Here is a 16,707-nt window from a genome sequence, read left to right as displayed (position 1 = left end):
TATGTCAGACCTTTACATAAAGGTGGTGGAACAGCTATCCTTGATAACTATAGACCTATTTCTAAATTATCATGCTGGGCAAAATTATTGGAATCTCTTGTTAATAATCAGCTAAAATCATTTATCTCAACGTACTGCATTCTCAGCATGCATCAATCAGGATTTAGGGAAAGACATAGCACTTTTACTGCTGCCACTTTTGTTCTAAATGACATCACTACAGCCTTAGATAGGAAAAAACACTGTGCGGCTCTTTTTATTGATCTCTCAAAAGCATTTGATACAGTGGATCATGTAATTCTTTTGAAAAGACTTTGTAGTGTTGGATTTGATGATATGGCTTTTAAATGGTTTCAGAGTTACCTAAGCGACAGGCAGCAGTGTTTGTATTGGTGACATTAAATCTGAATTTGTGCAAATAGCAAAAGGTGTCTCGCAAGGCTCAATCCTGGGGCCTGTCCTGTTTACACTTTATATCAGTGATACTACATCAGCTGTCACTGGGTGTAATACTCATTTTTATGCAGATGACACCATTTTGTACTGTATTGCGAATGTTGCACACTCTGGGCTCTAATTTCGCAGACCGGGCGAGGCGGGGGCGCAGCGCACCTGCGCTTCGCCAACTGGGTGTGGCCAGGCGGATTTTGCAAGTTTGGCACACCACGTGCGCTGGCGCAGCTACTCGTCTTTCCCACCTCCGTCCCTCCTACCTGCACAAGTCGGAGGAGAGAAGGTGTGGAGTGGGTCTTACACAGCCTGTTCACATCACACCAATCAAATGAGCCCCTCTCCTCGCCCTTAAATGCGCCGCGCGAAGGCATAATGAGAGTTTACTCATTCACCATGGCAGAAGAGAGCGGCAGCGTCAGACAGCCAAACTCCTCCCAGGAGGAAACTGATGTTTTAGTCCGGGAGGTCCAAGCTCACAGTGTCCGAATATACGGAACTCTCTCGCAGTCTCACTCTGTTTCTTTTCTTTTGACTTTTCTAAGATGACAGATGCTGAATATATACTCCCTATAGAGACGGATATGAACTCATTAGTTTGCAGCTGTGTTAATCAAATCAGGTTCGGTTTCCATTACGCGTGCCAAACGTGCCAAACTGTGCCAAACTGTGCCAATCCCCTTTGATCTGACATCAGATGTGACGGGACAGTCGATATAAAGATACATTTATGTGATGATTGCAGATACTTGCATTAAATAGTGTATTTTGGGGTATTTATTGCATTAATAATGTGCCTGATATTCTGGAAACCTGCCTGTGAGGTTTTGGTGACGTGTGCGCACTGTCCGCCGGTCAGCCAAACTTCGGCTTACACCGGCTGCGCTCCGCCTGCGCTGACAGTAGACCTGGTTTCAGCTTGCGAGCTTTTAGTGCACCTTCGGCGAAGCGAAGCTGACACTGCGCCAAGCCGGATCTGTCGACACCTCCCCCTGCTGCGCCGCCTTACCCATCTCAGCGCACCTCAGTCTGCCAAACTACCAAACTGAGCGCGCCTCGGGTTGCGCTGCTTGAAACTAGCTCTGCGCGGGGTTCGCCACCCTGCGCCGCACCGGGAAACTAGAGCCCTCTACCTTAAATTCCCTCCAGCACTGCTTTTCTGATGTCCAAGTCGCACTCAATAATCATATACTGGTTCTCAATGCAGACAAAATAAAATTCATGTTGTTCACCAGATCAAAAAATATTAACCTTGACAGCCTCGTCATCTCTTCCAGCAATGGTACAAGTATTGAAAGGGTGACTGAGTATAAGTACCTTGGTTTTTGGATTGATGAAAAATTAACCTTTAAGTATCATGTTTCCAAGCTGGAATGAAAATAGTTTTATTTTACAGAAACAGACTTTCCTTTCTGCTGCATTGTAGAAAGATGCTTGTTGAGCCAACTTTTTTTTATCAGTTTTAGACTATGGAGATACATGCACGCCTCTGCTGCCACTCTGAAGCCCCTGGACGCTGTCTTTCACTCTGCATCAAGATTCATCATTGGAGATAGTTATGACACCCATCACTGTGACCTGTATACTAAGGTTGGGTGGCTCTCCCTCAGTGTAAGATGGGAAATACACTGGGTTTTATTTATTTATACCAGTCTTTTACCTTCTTACATTAGCTCAATTCTTTCTTTTAATGTTGGCTCTTATCAAACTCGGTCCAGTGATTGGATTACCCTGCAGGTGCCAGCTGTTTTTACCAAACTTGGAAAATCCAGTTTTTCATATTGTGCACCTGCAATGTGGAACAACATGCAACTTTCCTCATTTTTATCCTTAGGGCAATTTAAATATTTAATTGTATCACATTTTACTTCTAAATGTTTCTGTTTTACCTGATTAATGGTTTTACATTTTGACTGTTTTTATTCATTATTGGTGCTTTTATTTATTTTCTTTATTGTCTTTACTTGTGGTTTTTATTGTTTTTACTTCTTGTTGCCACTTTTATGTAAGTTTCTCTTTGGCTTTTCTGTGTCTAAGTCCTTTTATTTATTTTTTTATTATTTTACTTGGCTACATTGTAAATGAGGTCTCTACCTCAATGTATTTCCGAGTTAAAATAAAGGAAATAATAATATCATCTCACATATTAAATCCACGGCCTGCCCCTTGAACACTGTTCCTACACTCCTCTTAAAGACGTGTTGGAGACTGTAGGTCCCACAATCTCACTCATTATCAATAGCAGTGTCACAAATGGAACTGTCCCATCCTGTTTTACACATGCTATTGTTCAGCCTCTCATTAAAAAGCCAAACCTTGACACCTCTGTATTAAACAATTTCTGTCCCATATCCAAGCTCCCATTCCTGTCCAAAGTACTGGAGAAAACTGTCTACTCACAGCTTGTGTCTCATCTAGCTAACAACAACATTATGGAGACTTTTCAGTCAGGTTTTAAGGCTCGACACAGCACAAAATCTTTGACAGTGTTGATCATTGCATGTTATTGAACCCTCTTCAAGAACTGGTTGGCATCCAGGGATCCAAGTGGTTTGCCTCCTATTTATCGGACAGGTCTTTTTATGTTAAAGGGGAACTAAACCCCCCCTCTCTGGGCATTACTCCGCCCACAGCTTGATTTAAAAAAATTCAGAAAAGATAGGCGGAGCTGAGGGAGGGAGGGAGGGAGGGTGTGGGACAGGCAAGAGGCTGAGGACGAGGGCGGAGTGAAGATTGTCCCTTGCTGCGGGGAGAGAGGAGAGGGTTTCCCCGGAGGTCGGCCTCTTCACCTGGTCCCTCTCCTCCACACTTCGACTTATTTTCATTGTGCCGATGGTGGCTTGGAAAACCGCCCCTAACTGTGTCACACGGGCAGAAGAGAAGGCAGCTGGAGCTCGGCCTCTTTCTCCCTGTTCACCCTTCTCCCCACCTCCACACTTAGACTTTTTTCACCCTGCCGACAGTGGAGCTTATATCCATTGTGCCGATGGTGGCTTGGAAAACCGCCCCTAACTGTGTGCAGAAGGGAAGGCATCCGGAGCTCAGCCGGTCCCCTTCTCCACACTTTGACTTATTTTATCCTACCTGGTTCTATTTCTCCCTCTCTGGGAGCCTGGGCTCACCGCGCAGCAGCCCACCGCATCCATCAATCCATCCACCCCTCCCTCCCTCGTGGCCCCGCACATATACCCCGAGGCTTGGCTCTCTCTCACCGCACAGCGGCCCTCCACATCCCTCCCTCGCTGCCCCGCACATCTCCCGAGCCTCGGCGCCTCTCCTTGACCAACTAACCTAAATACTATAAACACACTACTAACTGTAAACCTACACTAAAATACACTATGCTAATAATACAATTTGACAAATTACTAGCTATTCTTTCTGCTCTACTACTCTCTCAGCTCTGATCCAACTTACTCGCTATCAGTTTGATAACTGCGGACAGAATGGTTTTATAGTAAGGGGAGGAGTAAAGGGAGGAGGGCAGGCTTTAGCATGGACGTCATTCGCCCCGAAAAAGAGTCATTCGCCCCCAATGTAATGTAATGTAAATTCAAATGTAGTAACCAGGTTTCAAGCTGTAGAGGGCACTCCATACCACATTTTTAAAATAAAATGTAGATTTTCAACAGTTTGCACTAAACTGTCAAGATTTTGAGCAGGATCAGTCAGTAACACTACTATACAACCAGAAAAAATGATTATCAGCTGAAAAAAATGGTTTTAGGGTTTAGTTACTCTTTAAGATTGGGGGCATCTCCTCCTCATCTGCCTGTATCACTTGTGGTGTACCTCAAAGTTCCATCTTATTTGTACTGTATATGCTTCCATTAGGCTCCATTTTCCACCAGCACAAAGTCTGTTTTGACTATGACACACAATCTTACGTTAAATCCAGGGGATTCCAGCTCCATCACATCCATCCTGAACTGCCTCCAGGATGTGAAATCCTGGATGGCAACAAACTGTCTTCAGTTAAACAATAACAAAACAGAGGTTATTGTTTTTGGTCCCCCTAACAACACAGCCAGCATAGTCAGTCACTTAGGACCACTCATATCATATGTTTATAGCCATATCAGGAATCTTGGTGTCATTTTTGACTGCCTTTAAATTTGACAAATAAATCAACACTGTGGTGAAGGGCTGTTATTTCCAACTACGAAACATGGCCATGTCCATCATCTCACACAATGACCTCAAGACTGATCTCCTTAAGGCTAGACTACTGTAACTCCCTAAACTTGGGTGTATGCCAATCATCTTTGTCTCGTTTGCAGCTGGTGCAGAACGCTGCAGCAAGACCTCTCACTGGTGCCAGAAACAGACACAACATTACATCAATGCAAGCATCCCTGCACTGGCTACCTATCAAATACAGGATTGATTTTAAGGTTATTTTATTTGTTTTTAAAGCCATACATGGGCTCACACCCCAGTGTATTGCTGAACTCCTCTGCCCCTTCTCTAACTCCTGACCTCTTAGATCCTCCGAACATTGTCTTTTAACCGTTCCACTATCAAGGCTGGTGGGTAAAGGAGATTGTGCCTTTGCAGTCACTGCTCCAAAGCTCTGGAATAGCCTTCCCCTCTTAAAGCAACACTTACCTTTCTGGAAATGTTACACTTTTCTTTGTTTAGGTTAAAATGCTATTAATTTAGGTTAAAATGCTATTAATAAGCTGATGGCACACTAAAATATAAGTGAATTCCACCAGAAATAAAAACTCATAATTATACCATTCTCATATGGTTCTAAGAAAACAGGGCTGCCAATCATTGCATTCGAATGCAATGATTGGTCGGATTTTTCTCCTGTCCTGTCTGTCTTCCCCACATGGAGGCCTCTGACTGACTAACCACTCGCATAGCAACTCCCCTCCACACTCCCCCACCCCTGCCCCCGAGTCTGTGAGACAACAAATACACTAGTAACAGGGACGCTCTTGGATATAAACTAGTAACAGGGACGCTCGTGGATATAAACCAGTAACAGGGACGCTTGTGGATATAAACTAGTATCAGGGACGCTTGTGGATATAAACTAGTAACAGGGACGCTTGTGGATATAAACTAGTAACAGGGATGCTTCTCACGCTGAAGTGTCCGTCTGAGCTGGCTGTCGGCGTCCGCTCAATATGGTACACAAAGGGTTAACAATCATTGGTGTCTACCAAACATCCCGCCTCTAACCTCGTATTGCTCATCGATTGGCTCTACCGTTATTTTGGTAATGTGTGATTGGTCCTCCCCAGCGCCGCTCTCTCCACTGACTTTGTGGGTGCGCGTCACCATACAGCTCACGGCAGTTCGTGAGGGAATGACACATACACGTGCGTCACCGTTAGTGCTCCACACCGGAGCGCCGAGTGTGAACGGTGAGTCGGTTGGTTCAGTAAATAAGCTAAACAAACACCTGTTGATGTTAGGCTAACTGAATGGCGTTCCTTGGCAACTCTTTGCTCGATAATGAGATGCTAACGAACTAATACTAGCTGAGCTAAATTTGGCAACTATTAGATCAATATTATATGCCAGAGAACATGAAATTCCACTTCACATGTTCCATCAGCAATCACAGATGTCATGTAGTGATGACACAGTTCACATTAATGTTTGTAGTAAGATGACATGATAGAAACAGTCTGAATAAATAAAGTGTAAACACTATAAATAATAGCTCCTTCAGTGACAGTCTTCAGCATCCATGGTGTGTGAGGGAGAGACTTAGGAGAATAGAGATCCACTGCTCCCAGTAAAAACACCCAGTAAGAACAGAGTCATATTCATGTAATAGATATTGGGTGTAAGTGCAACATTTTGCACACAGTTGTATTATAATGATTTTGGACCATTTACATTTTTGTTGATTTACTTTATTTATGTTTAACATGATGAAGCTGACTAATTTGTGTTGACATTATGGCTGTTCTTTAGCCTATATACATTCAGATGTTTAATTGTAAAACATATAGTATGTTTTCCTCAGGCTACAACAATCAAAATCTATAACTGTTGCATCTCAGATTGTCCCACTGTTCACATGTCTTGCATCAATATATTTTTTGTCAGATGACAAGTAGTAGAGAGACTGGAGGAGATGGAGGAGATGGAGGAGGAGAGGCAGGAAGAGAGACAGAAGGAAATGGAAGAGAGACGGGGAGATAGAGGAGAGACAGGAGCCTCACAGGTGAGATTGAATCGTGAAGGATATATGTTGATAGTGAGATTAAGCATTGTGACTCGGGGTAAGTAAAAATATTGATTCATGCATAATATATGTTTTTACCCAATATCAATATCATTTCAGATCACTATTACCAGCCCAACTGCAGACCACAGGCTGGTACTGAAGTTAAGCCCCTTCGGAGTATACTCTTATTGTTATTAATATAGTTTACCCTGGGAAGCACATACGGACAGATGTGGTGAAGTTATCAGTGTATATTCATGTAACTGATAACATTAGAGAATACATTAACCAAGACATTCTTGTATTTAGTGTAGATATCTAAATATGCATTATAAAGCAGTGATCAGTTTCACATGACGTGAAATTGCATTAAAAAATCATCAACGTACAGGTCGCCGCCATGGAGCACTTTTATGTCCCTACCAATGTGAAAATCAAACCTACGCCCTTGGTTCCAAAACAAAAAAAGTCCCTGTTTCAATGCGCAATACACCTCCCGACCGCTACATTGGATGTTGGTGGCGCTGTGGCCCAATTGACACCGGGATTGCACTCAGAAGAAGAAGGAGAAGAAGAAGAAGAAGAAGAAGATCAATTTCCCCCGCTCTTTTCAGGTATGTATGTTAAGTGTTTGTGCTCTTAAACTTTAAGTAACGTTTGCATATTTGTTTTTTGTGTGTTGTGAGATCATTTAAAGGCATTTCGAGAGCTTTGTACATATTATTTTGAGGTTTCAATGCAGCTGTAAAAGTATACTGTAGGTTGATGCCTAATTAATTTTGTCTGTTTTATCTATACAAAACCATTCCTCTATGCTGCTTTATAATTGTATATTAATTACTGTATATATAGTAGTATATACAAATTAGAATAATTTGTTATGTATGTATAAAGCATCATATACAGTAGGTGCGTACATTTTGTTTTAGACAAAATTAATTATCAACCTTTACTCATCTTTCAAAGGAATGTGAGATTTTTTTTCCACTGTGTTCTTGGTTCATTCTTCATAGGTGACAGGGTTAAGTCTGTTCATGAGGCTTGCCACCATTGCAAAGCTGGTCCTGGTGTTACCCCACTCCAATGCAGATGCAGAGAGAGAGACTAAAACCAGGAACAGCCTGGCTCTGGATGGAACCCTGTCATCAATAATGACAATAAAGATGGCTGGCCTGGAGTCCTGCTTCACGTGGGAGCCCTCCCCAGAAATCATCAAGGCCTCAAAAAAGGCCACAAGCAAGTACAACAAAGCATACAGATCTTAAGGACTTTGACAGTAGCCTCCCTATTTTGGGAATTGTTTGTATAAATGGTTAAACTTTAATTTAATTTTGTTTTAATTTAAATTGGTATTAGCTGCATGTAGTTTGGGGATGTTCAAAAATGTCACAATAACATAGCTTTTGGGGGTTTTCATTTTTATGTAAATGTTTCTTGCATGATGTTGCATATCTGTTTACTATTTGATGACTTTATTTTTATACAGGATCCCAAAATAAACATGCACAAATTTGAGCCATGCTGTGTCTTGTGTCTTACTGTTGGGTCAGTTGGTTCAATTGGTACACTCTGAGTAAGGCTAATACATTGAGAACTACTGATGTATGGAAAATGGTATATTTAAAAACAACAACAAAAAATGTTTTTGCTGTATGGTAATGACGCTGAATGGGCCATACAAAAAATTGCAGTGTATGTGGCAAAATTTCGGTTGGCCCCACTGAATCTCACTCCAAGGTTTTTTGAAAAGTTGGCAGCCCTGATATAAACTATAAACATGGTGCAACAAGAAGTAAATTCTTCAGTGCAATACAATCGCTAACAGACATTAGAAACCGCTGCAGAGATCTAACGCTACAACCGAGAGAGCTCAGGATGTGTAGCAAGCTTGGACTGCTACGTCGAGCTAGCCCTGAGATGACCGTGGTTTCGCCTGGAGCTGTCCCAACGGGGAGATGCCGGCAGCGCTGTGACAGGAAGTGGGAGTGTGGGAAACATGGAGGGGTTGGTTCTGGGCTAAGAGCTAACTCCATCAAACCAGCTGTTCCCAGCGTCCTTCTGGCAAACGTCCGCTCACCGGACAGGAAAATGGATTACATCCGACTGTGGAGATCCACTCACCAAGGAGTGAGGGACTGCTGCGTCCTTGTGTTCACTGAGACATTGATGAATGGTGACATATCAGACTCCAGTGTTGAGCTAACAGGGCTAACACTACACAGAGCAGACAGGGAGGGTGCATCATCTGGTAAGCGCCGTGGTGGCGGTCTGGCAATATACACAAACAACTCATGGTGCTGTGATGTGAAGAGGATTTCCCAGTTCTGCTCTCAGGACGTGGAGTTCTTGACTGTGAAATGTCGACCGTTTTCATCTTACTATTGCACTATATGTTCTTTCTTATATGTTGAACAAATTGTTTTTAAATGTTTTGTTTCTTTTTGCTTGGGGTATGCGAAATGTCATTTCATTTTTGTGCTGTGCATAAAAATGACAAATAAAGAAGTTCAGTTTAGTTCATAATGTTATATACAGTATATGACAACACAGCATCCAGTTGCTAATGGCTAACGTTAGCCTACTGTAGCGTAGCCTCTGAAACATTAATGTTATTTTCCTTGTGCGTTTCCACTTACTAGTAACATTAACGCTACTATCCAACGTTGGCACTGTAACCTTATTATAAAACTCATCAGTCATCACTGACTCCCGTTGAGTTTTAAAACTCCGGGGTTGTGTTTGACTGTCTTGGTTTTAACATTACACTCGCCCTCCTCTTCCGTGTATCTAACGTTACCTTGCCAATGCCTACGTCTATCTTAGATGTAATGAGGACGTAATGGAGGAGGGGGGAGTAGGCCTTTGGGGGGAGGTGGAGTTGCAGGAGGAGAGGGATGCGACTTTGGAGGGAGGCAGGAGTTGTGGATGTTCAAATTTGTGCTGTGTGAAATGCAAGAAAGGTAAGAGTTCCTTTAATCACATGCTCCCCCTCCACTGACAACTTTTAAGACAAATCTTAAAACATACATATTTTCAATGGCCTTTGGTTGTCTGTAGCGATTTTAATATTTTAGCGTTTCATCTTATCTTTTCATGTTTGTAATTGTTCTTACCAGTTTTATTCTGTTTTACATTTGTGTAGGCCTACATTTTATACTGCTATATATATGTATGTCATTCTTTTATCTTGTACAGCAATTTGGTCAGCTGCGGTTGTTTTTAAATGTACTATAAACTTGGTTTGATTTGATTTGATTTGCATATTGTAATATTTCCCTGTAAACAGTATGTAACTCATGTGCTGTTGAATAATAAATGGTCCACAGCCTTTTTATTCAAAAAATTAACTGCATTAATGAATGAATTAAAGCACCTTACAGTCTCCTGTGTGTATAAGAATAACATAAGGGGGTGCAGAGTGCTCTGTGGCGGCTGCCATGTTGTTCTTTACATTATGCCAGCAGCAGAGCTGCGAGCAGCCTCTCTCTCCACTCACTCTGCGGAAAGCAAAGATGCTAAGCAGGCCAGGCGCAGGGGTTTTAAGGTGAAACAGACGTAGTATTTTTAGGAGTTATTTTCTGCACCACAGAGCTGTTTTCAGTTGGTTAATGCTGCAGCCAGTTTATGTGAACATTAACGTTATAGTGGGTGATGGCTTAACAATCATAATCACAATATACTTTGCATTCACCTCACAAATCTAATTATTTAGACAATAAATGTAGACTGTTCAGGTGCTACACTGACCTTGTAGTTAAGTTCCACGCTTTTAGTTTCTTCAAGATCATGTTATTAATAAGTATTTAAATAATTGATTATTGACATTTGTGAATTAATGCCAAATCATCCACGTTCGCATCAGGATGCATCTAATGCATCTTTTTTTTCCCCACCTTTTGGGGATCCACTCAATTTCCCTGGGACCCACAAAAATGGCTCCCTGTAGGTCATGGGGACTCACTACATTGACAACCTATCAACATCACTGCATTTCATTATCATCATCATTATTACTATTATTACTATGTCTGGGGTCCAAGCCAACACGTCCAAGTGGAGCCCACATGGGATTTACTTGGATTACATGGGCTTCAACCGGGCATGGGCTCAGAGTGGGCTTTTAAGTGGGTTGGTATTGGGCCCCACATGGACATCCCAGAAGAATGTACATGGGCAAGAGATGGGCATCCCACTTGGACGGCACACATGGGTACTGGATGGGTCTCATGTGGGCTATATTCTTAGTTTGAAACAAGCAGTAAATAAAATTGCTTCAGGTAAAATAATAGGTATATGTATGCATTGCTGTATTTTTGACACTTAGGGCATCATCAAAATGTTTTGGCTGGTAGGCTAAGTTTAAGCCACTTTAATGTAAGCTAAATTTAAAAAAACTGCTGACACACATGAGATTTTTGCACAACCTCAACCACAGCCGTAGATATATTATATCTGCTCTTTAAAAGGGTCAGCATTGCTTATAAACAGAGACGTTCTATATTGCCTATATAAGGACTTTGTTATAAATCACTAATTTAGTGTGGGGACATAATAGAATTGAGAGAAGGTCACACCATGAGATCTCACAATAGCCCGCACATTTTCTGGAGTTTCTTTACCACCATTGAAGAGTTAAGATTTTTGTAAAGAAGAAGAAAAAAAGAAGAGTTTTGGATTGCGCTTAAAGTGCACTGAAGGTAAGTCCTGAATAGCTAACAAACAGCAATACGGAGCTGAAAATTCATAGCACTGTGTTAACCTAAAAGTTTGTTTACTTACGTTAGCGATGTAAACTGAGCTAGGTGGCTAAACTTTCGTTAGCTAACATGGTAGGACTCAAGTGAGTTTAACGTTGGTTATAATGTCCTAACCTGCCAATGTAGACTAACTAGAACTACATGACTGTCAGATGATGGTATCCAACTATATGTGTGTGTNATATATATATGTATATATATATATATATATATATATATACATATATATATACACACACACACACACACACACACACATATCCAGAGCCAACCAGAGGAGGGGCATGAGGGAGGCCAAAGCTGCATACAGGAGGAGGATCGAGAAATGCTGCCAGAGCAGCGACTCCAGGCAGGTGTGGCAAGGAATACAGCACATCACCAACTACAGATCTACAAGCCCATCAGTCACCAACAGCAACACCTCACTGGTGGAGGAGCTGAACAACGTCTTCACTCGCTTTGAGGTGCTGCAACCAGAGATAGCTGTGCAACATCCATCAGCTCATTTTGGAGGAACCGCAGGTGAGGCGTACCATGAGAGCTGTGAACCCCAGGAAAGCCGCCGGTCCTGATTAGGGGTGTAACGATACATCGAGCCACATCGATACATCGATTCATTGATTAACGATCAGATTACATCGACACAAAATGAAAACGTCGATCCAAATCATCATCTTAAAGATACACCTTTATTTTGAAATTCACACAGCGCATCTGTGTCACCACTTCCGGCCAAGCGCGCCTCCACTCAAACAACAAACAGCGCCGCCCGGGTAGTTCATGGCAAGCAGCACGGAGAAAGACAACGATGAAATTCGCTCTCCTCTCGGGAATAAGTCGGCGGTCTGGAAATATTTCGGATTCCGGAGGAAAGACGGCTCAACAGACAAAACACACGCCATACGCAAACAATACCAGTGCGAGTTGAAATACTCGGGAAACACAACGAGCTTGGCCGCGCACCTAAAGAACAAACACGGCACTGACCCGCATGCTCACACTAGCTCCAGTGTTACCGTGCCAGAGGCCTGCACACCAGCTTTGACCAGTTTCTTTCCACAAAAACTGAACAACAACTCAAAAAGAGTGACGAGTATCACAGGTGCCATTTCATATTTTATTTGCAAAGACATGAGACCTTACAGTGTTGTCGAGAATGATAGCTTTCGTAAACTACTGCATACTCTGGAGCCGAAATACGCAATACCATCAAGACAGCACTTCAGTGAAACGTGCATACCGAGACTGTACACTCAAGTTAAAGATGAAGTTAAACGTGAGTTCCTGCATGCAGACAGAGTCGCTATCACTACAGATGAATGGACGTCATGTACAACACAAGCCTACGTAACTGTAACCTGTCATCATATTGACAACGACTGGCAAATGAAGAATTATGTTCTTCAGACACAGATTTTGAACGACGCACACACAGGAGTAAATCTTGGCACAGTTTTGAAGGAGGCATGCGAGGAGTGGAATATAAACGACAAAAACCCTGCGCTTGTAACAGATCATGCCAGCAACATGTCCGTCGCCGGAGTAGAGGCAAGTCTGTCACCGCACATCAAATGTTTCAGACATACTATAAACTTGGCGACACAGAAAGGCCTGAAATGTGCTGGTGCTGCACATCTTCTGGGGAGAGTGAGACGGGTCGTGTCATTTTTCCACCGCAGCACAGTGGCGACCTCGCTTTTAAAAGAGAAGCAGAAGTTGCTTGGACTTCCAGAACACAAGCTAAAACAAGACGTAATCACACGTTGGAACGGTTCGTTTGAAATGTTAGAACGGTTTCTGGAGCAACAAGCTGCAGTGTGTGCTTCACTCCTGGACAGAAAACTGAGGAAAGGTGCAAATGATGTGCAGACACTCAGCGAAGGAGACATCTCTACAGCTGAAGACTTAGTTAAGCTACTTGGACCAGTGAAAAGTGCCACCACCATCATGTGTGAGGAACAGCAGCCCAAGGTATCTATGATTGCACCACTCAAAGCTAAGTTGTTGGAGCATTACAGTATCTCAGAGGAAGACTCCACTTTAGTGACAGAGATGAAGCAGACAATGACCAAGGAGCTCCAGCAGCGATATGTGGACGTGCAGCAAGTCCTGCTGAGAGCATCTGCCTTAGATACAAGGTTTAAGAAGCTGCCATTCTTAAGTGAGAAGGAGAGAGATGCAACTTTCCAGTGTCTCACACAAGAGGCTGCAGAGCTGTGGGACCAGAAAGTAAGATAATATTTTTTTGTTTGTGGTAGAAAAACTATTATTCATGAATATATTAATTAATTATTTTATTGTTGACATGATTTAAATTTACATTTGCGTGTTTGTGTGTGTGTGTGTGTTAATCACTACAGAATGACACAGTGGCACAGGTTGAGAATGCACCTCCTCATCTGATGACCCAGCACCACCTCACTCATCTGGTGAACCAACCTCTGATCAACCTGACTTGGTGCCTGCTTCCCAGGTTCAAGCCACTGAACAGGGTGTGTGTTTCCTTTTTGTGGACAGTGTTTGATTCAATGTTATAGACAAGTGAATGAGTTAATTAACAATAAGCTAATAAGTGTTTGGAGTGTACAAACAAGATATTTTGTCCTCTGAAATATTAAAATCTTGTGTTCTGTGTCATTTTAGATTATGTCCCTGCTTCCAAGAGGTCAAAGGCACTTGAGGATCTCTTTGGTGACACCTTCTTCACTGTGGACCCTAGCCAGACTGCCAAGACCTCCAGAGAGCTAGCCCATGCTGAGGTTGCTAAGTATAAAGACATCTGACATCTGATGACATCTGATGTATAAAGCATCTTTGATCCTGGGAGGTAGTGTGTTAGAGTGGTGGAAAAGTCATCAGACTGAGTTTCCCCTCCTGGCCAACCTTGCCAAAACTTACCTCTGCATTCCTGGTACCAGTGTACCCTCTGAGCATGTGTTTAGCACTGCAGGTGCCATTGTGCGTTCAGAGCATAGTGTTTTGTCTCCTGAACATGTTGATCAGTTGGTTTTTTTGAAGAAAAATCTCTCAAACAAGAAAACTGGAGGACATACTTAGAGATCTGTCAGTAAGCCATGATAAAAGCCAAAGAGCTGTCACCACATTACTAATAATTACATGCAAAGGACTTTGTTGAAGTATTTGACTAATACAATATGCACTAAGAAGATGTGGAATTGTTTACATTTGTTTTGTTCTAACTTGTTCTCCAGCTGAAATTGCTTATTTTGGTTAAGAAAAATGTATATAAGATGTAGTGGATACTGGATACAGTAGCTATGATGCAGGGCGACTGTACTGCATTTGCACTTTAAAGTATAGGTTAAGACCTTGGTTAAGTTCTAACTGTTAAAAATACTGTGTTTATGAGACACTAAAAAGAGTTAAGGTTTACAAAAATCCTGCTTTAGTGTATAAAAAAATGGGGACTTCGTTCTTTCAGTTTTGTTTTATAGGATGTGAATGTTTTAAAGCTGAATATGTCTTATGTGTTTATTTAAATGCCTGATACCTGGAAGAGCCCATAAATACAATGGTCAAATCATATTCTAGTTGTTTTTGTGAGTTGATGTAAATGATTGTGTTAGATGGGCATATGATATCGCATCATATCGATCGCAGGCTCCTGAATCGAATCAAATCGAAATTTGAGACTTTGTGATATCGGCAAACATTGTATCGATATAATATCGTATCGTGATGAAGCTGGTGATTTACACCCCTAGTCCTGATGGTGTCCCTGGAAGGGTGCTGAAGGACTGTGCGGCTCAGCTGGCTGGCATCTTCACCAGCATCTTTAGCCAGTCCCTGAGTCAGGCTGCCGTCCCTCCCTGTCTGAAGTCCTCCATCATTGTTCCCCTCCCCAAGAAGAACATCATCAGTGGTTTGAATGACTATCGGCCAGTAGCCCTTACACCGGTCGCTATGAAGTGCTTTGAGAAGCTTCTCTGTGCCCACATCACCTCTAGTCCCCCCCCCCAAGCTCGACCCCCACCAGTTTGCCTACAGAGCAAATAGGTCCACAGAAGACGCCATCGCCACAGCTCTCCACTCTGCTCTTTCCCACCTGGAGCAGCAGGGGAGCAACGCTCCGTTGCTCTTGGTCGACTTCAGCTCTGCTTTTAATACCATCCTACCTGGCAGACTGGTGACCAAACTGTCGGAACTGGGAATACCACACTCCACTTGTCTATGGATAAAGGACTTCCTCACAGACCGCCCCCAGAGGGTAAGAGTAGGTCCCAACCTCTCCTCAGCCATCAGCCTCAGCACCGGCTCTCCACAGGGCTGTGTGCTGAGTCCACTACTCTTCACCCTATACACACATGACTGTACCCCCACACACGGCAGCAACAGCATCATAAAATTTGCCGATGACACCACCGTGGTGGGGCTCATCTCAGGGGGGGATGAGTCAGTGTATCGGGATGAGGTGAAGCAGCTGTCGGTGTGGTGCACGGAAAACAACCTGATCCTAAACACTGCCAAGACAAAAGAGATGGTGGTAGACTTTAGGAGGGCAAAAAAGAACGTCATTCAACCACTGTTCATCGGAGGAGACAGTGTGCAGAGGGTCTCTGACTTCCAACAGTTTTACCACAAAGTATGACTTTCTTGATCTTAAAATATATGTTTTAAATTCATTAACGACATATTTGGATTTCATGTCGCAACTCACGGGACCAAGAGATAATATTTCTCTCCTCATTCACTGCCATTCATATTTTTTCCGATCTAAGGTCCCATGAGCTTCACCGGAAGGGGCGTGACTTCGGCACTCTATGTCTCTAGTTTACATTTTGGTATGATAGACCTGCCTATGTAGTAGCTTAATAAAAATTTTTGGATGATCTTTGGGTCCTCCCCAAAATTGAAAATAGTCAAAATTGAGGCTTCTCCAAAAAGGACAGTGTCTGCCTTATCACATGAATCTCGGGAAATAATTATCAGAATGTCACCAAATTTGGACTGAATGTTCACAGACAGTTGCTGCAAACAATACAGCAAAGATTTCATCAGTATATTCATCAGCTCCTTTTAAAAAATTTATACACCTAAACACACATGAATTACAGGTGGACATGGAATAAGGAATACAAAATCCAAAAGGCATGTATATATGTGTTTGCCATTATTAATGTAAATAAGCCAATCACCCCAAAATTGCATTTAAATGACAGTACAACTTACAAAATGTTTAGACACACTATTCAGCCACAACATTGGAATCAGAATCAGAATCAGAAATACTTTATTGATCCCCGAGGGGAAATTATTTATGTTACAGGTGCTCCTTGCAAGAGAGGA

At 42.5% G+C, this 16,707-nt stretch overlaps 2 protein-coding genes across 2 annotated transcripts in view; one reads left to right on the top strand and one right to left on the bottom strand.

Moving 5' to 3' along the window:
- The window catches only part of LOC126408970 (junctophilin-1-like), a 130,474-nt gene that overhangs the window by 89,001 nt on the left and 24,766 nt on the right, over positions 1-16,707 (bottom strand). The window lies entirely within an intron of this gene.
- LOC126408975 (E3 SUMO-protein ligase ZBED1-like) lies at positions 12,153-16,570 on the top strand. Its single transcript, XM_050074811.1, has 3 exons — positions 12,153-13,629; positions 13,761-13,892; positions 14,044-16,570. The coding sequence occupies exons 1-3, from the start codon at positions 12,181-12,183 to the stop codon at positions 14,146-14,148; spliced, it is 1,686 nt and encodes a 561-aa protein (XP_049930768.1). The 5' UTR covers positions 12,153-12,180; the 3' UTR covers positions 14,149-16,570.

Source organism: Epinephelus moara, chromosome 21 (genome assembly GCF_006386435.1).
Source record: "Epinephelus moara isolate mb chromosome 21, YSFRI_EMoa_1.0, whole genome shotgun sequence".
Lineage (NCBI taxonomy): Eukaryota > Metazoa > Chordata > Actinopteri > Perciformes > Serranidae > Epinephelus > Epinephelus moara.
This window is presented reverse-complemented; position numbering and strand designations above follow the sequence as displayed.

What these genes read in the sequence shown, in the direction of transcription:
- LOC126408975 (XM_050074811.1), top strand. Translation starts at nt 12,181, where the DNA reads ATGGCAAGCAGCACGGAGAAAGACAACGATGAAATTCGCTCTCCTCTC. An exon ending in CAGAGCTGTGGGACCAGAAA is followed by an intron (nt 13,630 to 13,760) that starts GTAAGATAATAT and finishes TAATCACTACAG; the next exon opens with AATGACACAGTGGCACAGGT. An exon ending in GGTTCAAGCCACTGAACAGG is followed by an intron (nt 13,893 to 14,043) that starts GTGTGTGTTTCC and finishes GTGTCATTTTAG; the next exon opens with ATTATGTCCCTGCTTCCAAG.